Source organism: Salvia splendens, chromosome 17 (assembly GCF_004379255.2).
Source record: "Salvia splendens isolate huo1 chromosome 17, SspV2, whole genome shotgun sequence".
Classification (NCBI taxonomy): domain Eukaryota; kingdom Viridiplantae; phylum Streptophyta; class Magnoliopsida; order Lamiales; family Lamiaceae; genus Salvia; species Salvia splendens.
The window spans coordinates 1,176,301-1,185,874 of record NC_056048.1 but is presented as its reverse complement, the minus strand read 5'-3'; the positions used below and the strand labels follow the sequence as shown (position 1 = coordinate 1,185,874).

The window sequence follows — 9,574 nt, the reverse complement described above, 5'->3', positions numbered from 1 at the left end:
TTTTCTTCAACTCCAACTTCAAATAATAAGGCTAATCAAGTGTGTAACAACTCCCTATATCATACAGTAATGTGACAAATAAGAAAATTGTCTAATTACACATCACCAACAAGGGAAGGGAAAAAATAGTACAAAGCCATAAAAAAAAGTCAAGAAATATACAAAGTTGATAAGAAACAAGAAAAAACTTCAAAATTCTAGAGATCTCTCTTCTCCCAGTATTCAGTATCCACAGTCACCGGGTACAGATCAACAGTATTTGTCGAGGATCCGGTCCACGGCACGTCCATGGATATACTCTGCCCCTCCGTGACCTCATCAGCCCTAACCTTCCCAACCGAGACATTCGTGCCTGAGACGAAGTGCTGAACGCCTACAGTCCCCTCTAGCATGCTCACCACGGTTGACATGCTTGGCCTCTCTGCAGCCAGTGCATTCGTGCACTGCAGCCCCACGTTGATGGCCGTCATCGCTTCTTCTTTGTTGAAGTCTGATCCCAGCCTTGAGTCCACTAGCTCAAGTAGATTTCCTCTCGCCTTCAACGTATTAGCCTGTGAAACGATCATCAATGAATTTATTCCATGAATAATAAATAAAGTCATAACGAGAAAAAGGTCAAATTTGTAAAATACCCAATCAAGAAGATAGAAGCAATCATCCTTTGTCTTCATGCTGGTGTTGCTCCTTCCACATATGACTTCGAGGAGAACTACTCCAAAGCTGTATACGTCTGCTTTGTCTGTTAAATAGCCTCGCATCGCGTATTCAGGAGCCATGTATCCACTGCAAGAAAAATTAATGTTTTTATTAATTTCTTACTAAAATTAAGTTTGTGACATCAAATTAATTAGGTTCTTACAAAGTTCCAGCGACACGCGTGCTTATATGAGTATTATCCTCTTCGTCAAGCTTGGCTAGTCCGAAATCAGATATCTTAGGCATTAGATTCTTGTCAAGGAGCACATTCGTGGCCTTGATGTCACGATGCACAATTTTCAGTCTCGATTCCTCGTGGAGGTAAGCCAAGCCTCTTGCTATACCGATGCAGATCTTGTGCCTCATAGGCCAGTCCAAATGCAATTGCAGATCTTCTGGACCTGCAAACGCATAGCTTATATACACGAGTACTAAAAACACGACCGGTTGAGGTTAGAATTGTTGTAGAGATTACCAAATAGTGCGCGAGCAAGGCTGTTGTTTTCCAAATACTCATACACGAGCAGCAACTGGTTGCTTTCGATGCAGCATCCGTACAACTTAACAAGATGAGGGTGTTGCAAGGCAGAAATCATGCCTATTTCATTTATGAATTCGCGATTCCCCTGCTTTGATTTGGAAGAAAGCTGCTTCACAGCAATGACTGTACCGTCTAATAAAACACCCTTTACAAAGAGAACAGTAAACAAAGATCAGAAATGAAGAGTAAGGCTAATGGTAATGATATTGTTGTTTAGTACTATTACCTTGAATACAGGACCAAAACCACCTTCACCGATCTTATTAGCAGGATCGAAGTTGTTCGTGGCAGCTTTGATTTGCCTTAGTGTAAATGATCCAGTGTGAAGGTCTAAACCCTTCAAGTCTGAGAACAGAATCAAATAAGTCAAGAATGTCATTCGAAAAAATAAGACAAATATGGTTATGTCCGGTAGAGTAAGTACCATCGTGCATCGAATCTTTACGTGCAAAACAGCCCTTCCACCAGAGAACGCCTAGAACCAAAATGGTTGCCAAAAGAACTCCTACTACTATACCACCTATAGCACCTCCAGAAATACTGCTTCCGCCTTCTGACGAAGACGGGGGCGTAAAGTCTAAACAGATTTGAGATAGGTAGAGTTCAGATGAAGTGAAAACACGGTCTAAATGTCATACTATGAAAATCTACATGTAATGTCCGAATTTAGTATCTATCGAAAAAAATTCGATACTGTAGATACTAAATTCAAGTAGAAGACTTACTAGGATCAACGGAAATGGCTGAAATGAGAGGACCATAGACTCCTCTTACAGGCATGCCGTTCGTACCCTTTCCGGCCCAATAGAAGCGAACGTCCAAGGTATTATCAGCAACGACCGCAGTGAAGTTTTTCGTGAGCGGCTTGTTCACACCTCCTGCCTCAAGTTCAATGTTGAAATCCTTCAGCACCAGCTTTCCCTGAATGTAGACATCAAATATACGCTTTCCGAGGCTACTATACTTTCTTTCATCAGTAAACATGATCTCCGCAAAGTGAAGGTTTACTGTGTAGTTTCCGTCCATCAAACAATATCCGTAGTAAGTCAACGAGAGGGGAGAGAGGCGTGCATCCGTGTACAGCTTCTGGTTCTGTCCGGAAATGCTTGAGGCATTCTGCCAGGTGTAGGAGTCTCTAGGGCGATCGTCGTCCAAGAAGTGGCCAGTGCTGCTGAATCCCCAGTTTGTCCTACTACTAAAGAAATTCGACGCTCCACCAGAATTTGTATCATCATCATAGCTAGTTCCTTTGTCGTCCGCTTCTTGTTTTCCTCCACAGTTTATGCGAAGAGAGTAATACTCTGAGACGAACAAGAGGCGAATTCTCAACATTTGCTATAACAAGAAATTAGTATACCATTTGCATTATCACTTACTTCGTTCGCAACTGCTTCTTAAGCAGGAAACAGCGCTACTGCCATGACAATATTACCAACACGTAAGATTCAATAGATACAAAATACGAAAGAGGACAAAAGAGTTGTGCAAGTTATAAAATCATAAGTGCTAGAAACTCACTTGGTGTTTCCTTTCGAGCTGGCAAACAAGTTTCTGGAAAGAATGCATCATATCGAAGTAAGTTTAGCGATCCGTTATAAGTTTCCACGTAAAGATAAGAGTTAGAAATCTCACAGTTTACGCGGCTGACACTCTGCTGGTAAACTTTCATACGTAATGTTGTTGTAAGACAAATCACTGCATCCAAATTAAGACATTTTAAACAAATTTGTTTTTTCATCGGTTAAAAGAGAAGCACGTAGAAGAGCGAGGGAGTCTTGCATGTTGTCTCCGTCTTTGAGCATCCAAGTTGGCAGCCGCCCGCTTAGAGAATTCCCAGTTAAATAGCTGCAGCACGAGCGTGTTGAATTAGCATTGAATAGTGTTATTATTGTTCATAGCAATTTGATCAATTAAAAAACATGACGAGTAAATACACTAGTAATGGCTGTAGATCGAAACTCTTACATGTAGTCCGTGTTTGATAGACCAATAAAGCTCTCGGGAATTGGTCCGGTTAGTTTGTTGAAACTTAGATCTCTGCACAAAGCAAAAACAACAAATCAGTTAAAGAACGCACGGATAATTTATTTCGTTACATGCAAACGCTGCCTTGCAAATAGTGCTACGAAGTTTTGAAAAGACTGAATTCAAAGAGTATGCATAGTTTTCAGATTAGAATACGTGAGAACAACAAACTTAAGACAACGGGAAAAAGGTTTTACTTACAAAACTTTGAGGGTCGTCATATCTCCAATATACTCCGGCAATGTTCCAACAATATTGCAACTTCTCAATATCCTGCATATCAAGATCCACCAGAGTCATATAAAAGCAATGAATACGGTACGAGATAGCAATAACAAAATCACACTCACAGTGTCTTTAGCTTTTTCAATGGACTAAGAGATGGTAAACTTGAATCGTTTCCATTCAAGTCGCTGATTCTCCTGCACGTTTTTAATCGTATGAATACACGTAAATCCTATTAGTTCTTCTCAATGTCAGAATAACATCTTATAATATATCATAATCTATACTTACATGTCAGTCATTTTGGTTAAGGAAGCAATACCAGAAGGGATCGGCCCAGCTAGACCGCTAGCCTGAATCACTCTGTAATCGAAAGACACGGTATATCAAGAGATAATCAGTAATTAAAGAGATGGTAACATCAATGTAAATGTTGATCAACCCTTACAGTTTTTCCATGTTTGTCCAGTTTTGGACAAAATTCGGTATGCTTCCTATGAAGTTGTTATCACTAACACGACTGCATCAGAAAACATTTCGATATGTCAAAGACTGAAGCACGGTATCACGAGATTACTATAATAAAAATGATAAGAAACTTACAAGTCTGTCAAAGTGCTCAGTTTTGCTAGACTTGCCGGTAATTCTCCGGTTAGATTGTTGGAGGTAAATAGTCTACACCATGATATTATAGAAAACGAAGAGAAAAACAGCGATTAATATGACAAACCATCTAAATACGAAGGCGGGAGGGGGAAAGGAATTTGCAGAGAGGTCTTACAGTCTTTGTATTTGAGGAAGATTCCCGAGCTCGGGAGGTATAGTTCCAGACAACTGATTGTACTCCAAAACACTACAATTTTTTAATATGAGAAAGATCACCAGCAAACACTCTATTCATCAAATAAATCATAAATTTGGGGAAATGTTACAGTTGCTGAAGCGTAGTGATGTTGGCGAGCTCTTTTGGTATCGAACCAGTTATACGGTTTCCAAGCAAAGAACTGCATATATATCATTACATCACTAGTTAAACATAAATCCAACTCCTATTTGCAAATCTTGATTCAATTAATTATCCAAACACCCATGTGCGTGTGTGTGTGTGTGTGTGCACGCGCGCAAAGAGAGAGAGCGCGTACATATTTACGAGTTTCATGGAGCCCCATTCCGGAGGAATGGTGCCGTTGAGGTAGTTCCGAGTGAGATCACTGTGGAAGAAATATGCAATTGAAACTCGGCAGTTAAATTAGTTACTTTTTTTATGTTGAATTAAAAATTAATTTTAATTCGTAAAATAAGTACTTACATCTCTTGAAGGAATGGGAGCCTAATAAACTCGCGTGGGGCTGATCCATTCAGATTTTGGGCCTTCAGAATTCTGCATTATATTGGGCCAAAAATATAAATAAAAAAATGTTTAATTGACAATCAAAATTTTGGAAAAATAACCTTTTATTGAAATTTATTATTAAAAGAATAATGTAGAAATGATCAATGCATTTAATATGACTGACATGAGTAGGAAAGAAAAGTACTCCTAAATTATATGTTGGGCCAAATGAGCAATTTGACAGCACATAAGCTTTAGTATTATTTTCTACATGTAAATAACGACTTCGAGACTTATTCATATACTCCCTCCGTTCCACGTTACTTGAGGCGTTTCTTTTCAGCATGAGATTTAAGAAAATTATGTTTAATGAGTTAAATAAAGTAAAATAAAGTAGAAGAGAGAATAAATTAAGAGAGATGAGAGAAAGTAAATTAAATAAATCTATTAACTGCAACATATAATACTTTTCATTTAATTCACAACCTAACACAGGGACCTAGATTTAGAAAATACTTTTAATTTAATCAAAATTCTCAATCCATTAACTGCAACAAAATAGCCAAAAATTTAAAGAATATTCAGCTGAAAACAGAAAGAAAGAAACTATTATTATTTATTGCCTTTGGCCTGTGACATATTCTGAATTTCTACAGTAATAATTCAATTTATGGTTGGGAACACAATATTGACCAACAGGTTATGAGTACCCCAGTATTTAAGAAGTACGTGTATGGGTGGTCCTTTTGTTTTTTGAGTTTGAAAATTCAAAAGAGAAATTATAAGTTGACAATTTCTTTATTAAAAACTATTGCAAAGTAGTAAAATACATTAATCCGAATCAAATTTTATAAGGAACAAAATTAAGATTATTCTACCTTTTTCTCCTACAAAAAATAATATGCTGAGATTATTTCCACCATCACACAATATTTAAATTAATGGTCCATTCATATATTAAATAAAATGGATAACAGTCATTCGGATCACAAAATTTTAAAATAAAATATTAAATCACAAAAAATTAATCTTTCTCAATCATCTCATTTCATGTATAGAAATGGTCCGTTGGTGATGCTCAAAACGATCATTTCATCAAAATAAGAACTTTTTCGTTTCTTTTTTTATCATTTTATTCAAATAACATCTAAATTTGTCAAATTTTCTTAATTTAGAGTATTATTATTAAGCGTTTAGAAAAAGCTCACATGCTGGTGACGTGGCAAGTTGTGCTATTGTCAAACGAGCAGTTGCAAGTCAGTGCATTTTCACTGCCTTTAACCGGGTTCGGGTTGGCCCAACCCGACAACCCGCTGCATGGATCCACGCCGAAATCCCAATCCCCTTTCCCTAACCTCCTCGCTATCACCCTCAGCGATTCCACTGCCAAAATCCACAAACACAATCAACACATTTTTCACTAAAATCATTCACCAAAATACTCAATAAATAAGATTCAAATATACAAAAACACAATGCCTATATCTATAAACCTTCATCCGGAGGCAAAACCGCTGCTCCAGAAACCAAGCTCACAAACCAAATCAACGCAATAAACCTCCGGAAATACAACATTATGAAGAAATGTGGAATCAATTTCTGGAAAATGAAATCATGTTTGCTTGATTAGGCTTAGATTTGAGAGAGAGAGAGAGAGAGAGGGGAATGGGTGTGACTTGTGAGCTGAGAAGAAGATAAATAAGGAAATGAAGAGAGAAAAGTCTAGTTGGCTAGTTGATATATTTAAGTGTAAATTTATTTATATATACGCGTTTACTATTAGAAAAAAGAGGGAACATCATTTTTGGTCCACGAACTTTGTCAAAGTATCATTCTAGGTTCGTGAACTTTGAAAATATCATTTTAGGTCCATGAACTTTGAGTTAGTATCATTTGAGGTACTTTTTACTATTTCCAAGTTGTTTTGGACGAAAATACCCTCAATACCTTAAAGTGTATATATTTTTAATAAATTTATCATATACTCATAATTTTTTATAAATATCTTTACAATATATTTTTGACAAATTTTCTAAATATAATTTGACCTTAAATATTATCACTTAATTTTGTGACATGCAAGTAAAATTGCTTCTTCAATTTTTTACATTAATTTTTTTTTTAATTGAATAAAGAACTTTTCTTTAATAATAAAAAATTGAATAAAGATCTTTTCTTGCATGTCACAAAATTAAATGATAATATTGAAGGTGAAATTATATTTAGAAAATTTGTCAAAAATATATTGTAAAGATATTTATAAGGTATTGAGGGTATTTTCGTCCAAAAAAAATTGGAAATAGTAAAAAGTACCTCAAATGATACTAACTCAAAGTAAATGATAATTTGACAAAGTTCGTGGACCAAAAATGATGTTCCCTCTATAAAAAATGAATAAATATTGCGAAAAATGAGGGAGTATTAAATTTGTCAAACGAGTTGGTGGTAGCTACCACGTAGTTGTTTACTTCTTTGATCTCAAATATCAAGAAAAAATAATAATACGACGACAAATAAATAACAATTTTAATTATAGATTTGTGAATTTGGATTATGACTGAAGCAAACGGTACCGTGGGCGATGTACGGTAACAAAAAAAGTTAGCTTTAAGAATAGTGGCGCGTGAAACGTACTAAACCGGCGTGAATCGGACCGGTTAATTGCTCGGTTCCAGATTGGCAAAATGAGAATCAGACAATCTTAAGCGCGACGTTGATTTCAATTCAGCCAATTTATGATGGTCTTGATTTCAATTCGGTTTAGTAACGGTATACATCTGTTCGTAAATCACAAGACTCAGTACCAACCTAGTTGAATCAAAATCGTCCAACATAAGCTTTGGAAGTTTCGGCATTTAAGTCTGCGCGTTCTATTGGTTTTTCTCCATTTTATATGGAAATGTCTGATTGTCTGGTTCTAAGACCATCAGTAGTGGGGCGCCACAAGGCGCGCCACGTCAGCATTTTTATCCTCCTCCTTCTCCACCTGTAGTGGGGCGCTCTAAGGCGCGGCCTATGACGCGCCACATCATCATTTTGTTGTTTTGTTTAATTAATTTAACTGTTTTCAAATAACACGTAACGAGTAAAAAAAATGACTAAATAACAAGCGGCGAAGTTTTAATAATAAAAAAAATTACACCATTCAACTAAAAAAAGAAAAAAACTAAGTCGGGTCAATTCCCAACTTCATACGCAACTCATCGAGTAATGCACGGAGATACTCGGCTTGTTCGGGGTCGGTGCACTTCTTGAGGGCCTTGTGCGTCTGCAACATCGTCCTTGCCATCGGGCGAACCCATACGATTCCGTACTGAAATCGGGATCGTAATGGGTGTTGTCGCCGAACGAACGATAATCGCCGGGTTCTGTACCCGGCCGATGCGCCTCTCCGTTAAACGTAGGGCTATTGGGGCTTGAATCCATTTCGTAATAATTATGTAAATGTAAGTTTCGAAGATGAAATCGTGTGAAATGAAATGTTACAAATGAACGCTATTTATAATAAAACGAAACCGCGTGCCATCGTCCGCGTGCCATCGTCCGCGGCCTTCACAATGGGGCGGACGTTGGCCATCGTCCGCGGTTTAAGTCGCGCCCGAAGCATAGGCCGCGACTATCGTCCGCGGCCTATGCCACACACCCACAGTGGGGGCGGACGATGAATGGCGCGGACGATGCGCGCCATCGGGCGTGCCATCGTCCGCCCATTGCGGATGGCCTAAAACGGTGGATTGTGAATCTGGTCGGATCGTCTGAACCGGGAAGGGAAGCTAATTCCAATTTAGCCTATTTTTGTATGGTTGTCTTTCGATTTAACCATCCACATCTATATAATGTAGATACTGAACTACCGTAAAGTCTGTTGAGATAATCCACCACATGTGGAAGCCACCAAAGTTGACTAAGAATGTCAACAATTGTAGGTGGGCTTAATGCAATAAATGCATTACGTATGAGTTTTCTAACTTCATGCAGCCTGCAACTCCCTCAAAAACTCAAATGTTACAGCGGGAAAATCGGGTTTCTAGGGCACTTTGCTTTTAAAATTACAAAAATGTACACATTTTGTTATCTATTCCATATATGGGAAAAACGCTAACCACATTGGCGTTTTTTATTAGTGAAGACGCCACCCGCATTGGCGCTTTACAATTTTGAACCGTATGTCGTCGTATTTTATGTATGAAATTTTGAATTTCATTATTTTTGTGTATGAAATTTGGTCTTATATATAGTTATTTAAATAAAATGCAAAAAGGCAATAGTGTAACAGTGTTAGTGTGCATGCATGAAATCGCACCTTTAAGTAGAATTCGAGTAAACTAGAAAAAGTTAAATTCAGTTTTTATAATATGTTTGAAATCAAGATTTGCTTTTCAAATGTTTGGAAAGTCGATGAAAAAAATTGTAGACTTCTTTTTATCATTAAGTAATTTATTTCAAATATACATTTCTATACTGATATGGATTTAGGTGAATTTGAAAGTCGATTAATCCAACTTTGTCCATTAATGCTATCAGAAAACTACACTAATCATTGTCTAATTGTAGCCACCACATTTACCATCGTCTTCACTATGCTCGATTCTACAAGTTCCGTTTTCTGAATTCATTATTGTTTTTATATTATAGCATATATAAATAATCATTAACATCTTGCAAATATACTGATATACAGCAGACTCATTGAATAAAGTGCACTATTATATCAAAAGTATTTCAATCGAATACATGCTACATGTTTGACTACC

The 9,574-nt window shown here is 37.0% G+C and overlaps 1 protein-coding gene across 1 annotated transcript; it reads right to left on the bottom strand.

The window, feature by feature from the left end:
• LOC121775186 (probable leucine-rich repeat receptor-like serine/threonine-protein kinase At3g14840) lies at nt 1–6,537 on the bottom strand. The gene is made up of 23 exons (XM_042172217.1): nt 6,314–6,537; nt 6,029–6,203; nt 4,797–4,868; nt 4,630–4,698; nt 4,420–4,491; nt 4,269–4,340; nt 4,091–4,162; nt 3,936–4,007; nt 3,779–3,850; nt 3,613–3,684; nt 3,464–3,535; nt 3,203–3,274; nt 3,017–3,082; nt 2,870–2,932; nt 2,756–2,788; nt 2,614–2,651; nt 1,963–2,538; nt 1,662–1,814; nt 1,464–1,582; nt 1,172–1,382; nt 860–1,097; nt 633–783; nt 1–551 (listed from the first exon to the last, which is right to left on the bottom strand). Exons 1-23 carry the CDS (start codon nt 6,393–6,395, stop codon nt 198–200), a joined length of 2,976 nt encoding a protein of 991 aa, XP_042028151.1. The 5' UTR covers nt 6,396–6,537; the 3' UTR covers nt 1–197.
• Between the last annotated feature and the right edge of the window lie 3,037 nt (nt 6,538–9,574).

Bases quoted from the DNA above. Each gene is read 5' to 3' on its own strand.
- LOC121775186 (XM_042172217.1), bottom strand. From the start codon at position 6,395: ATGTTGTATTTCCGGAGGTTTATTGCGTTGATTTGGTTTGTGAGCTTG. The intron at 4,869-6,028 runs GTGAGCTTTTTC...AATATAATGCAG, and splicing joins ACTTGCCACGTCACCAGCAT to AATTCTGAAGGCCCAAAATC. The intron at 2,539-2,613 runs GTAAGTGATAAT...TGTTCGTCTCAG, and splicing joins AAGAAGCAGTTGCGAACGAA to AGTATTACTCTCTTCGCATA.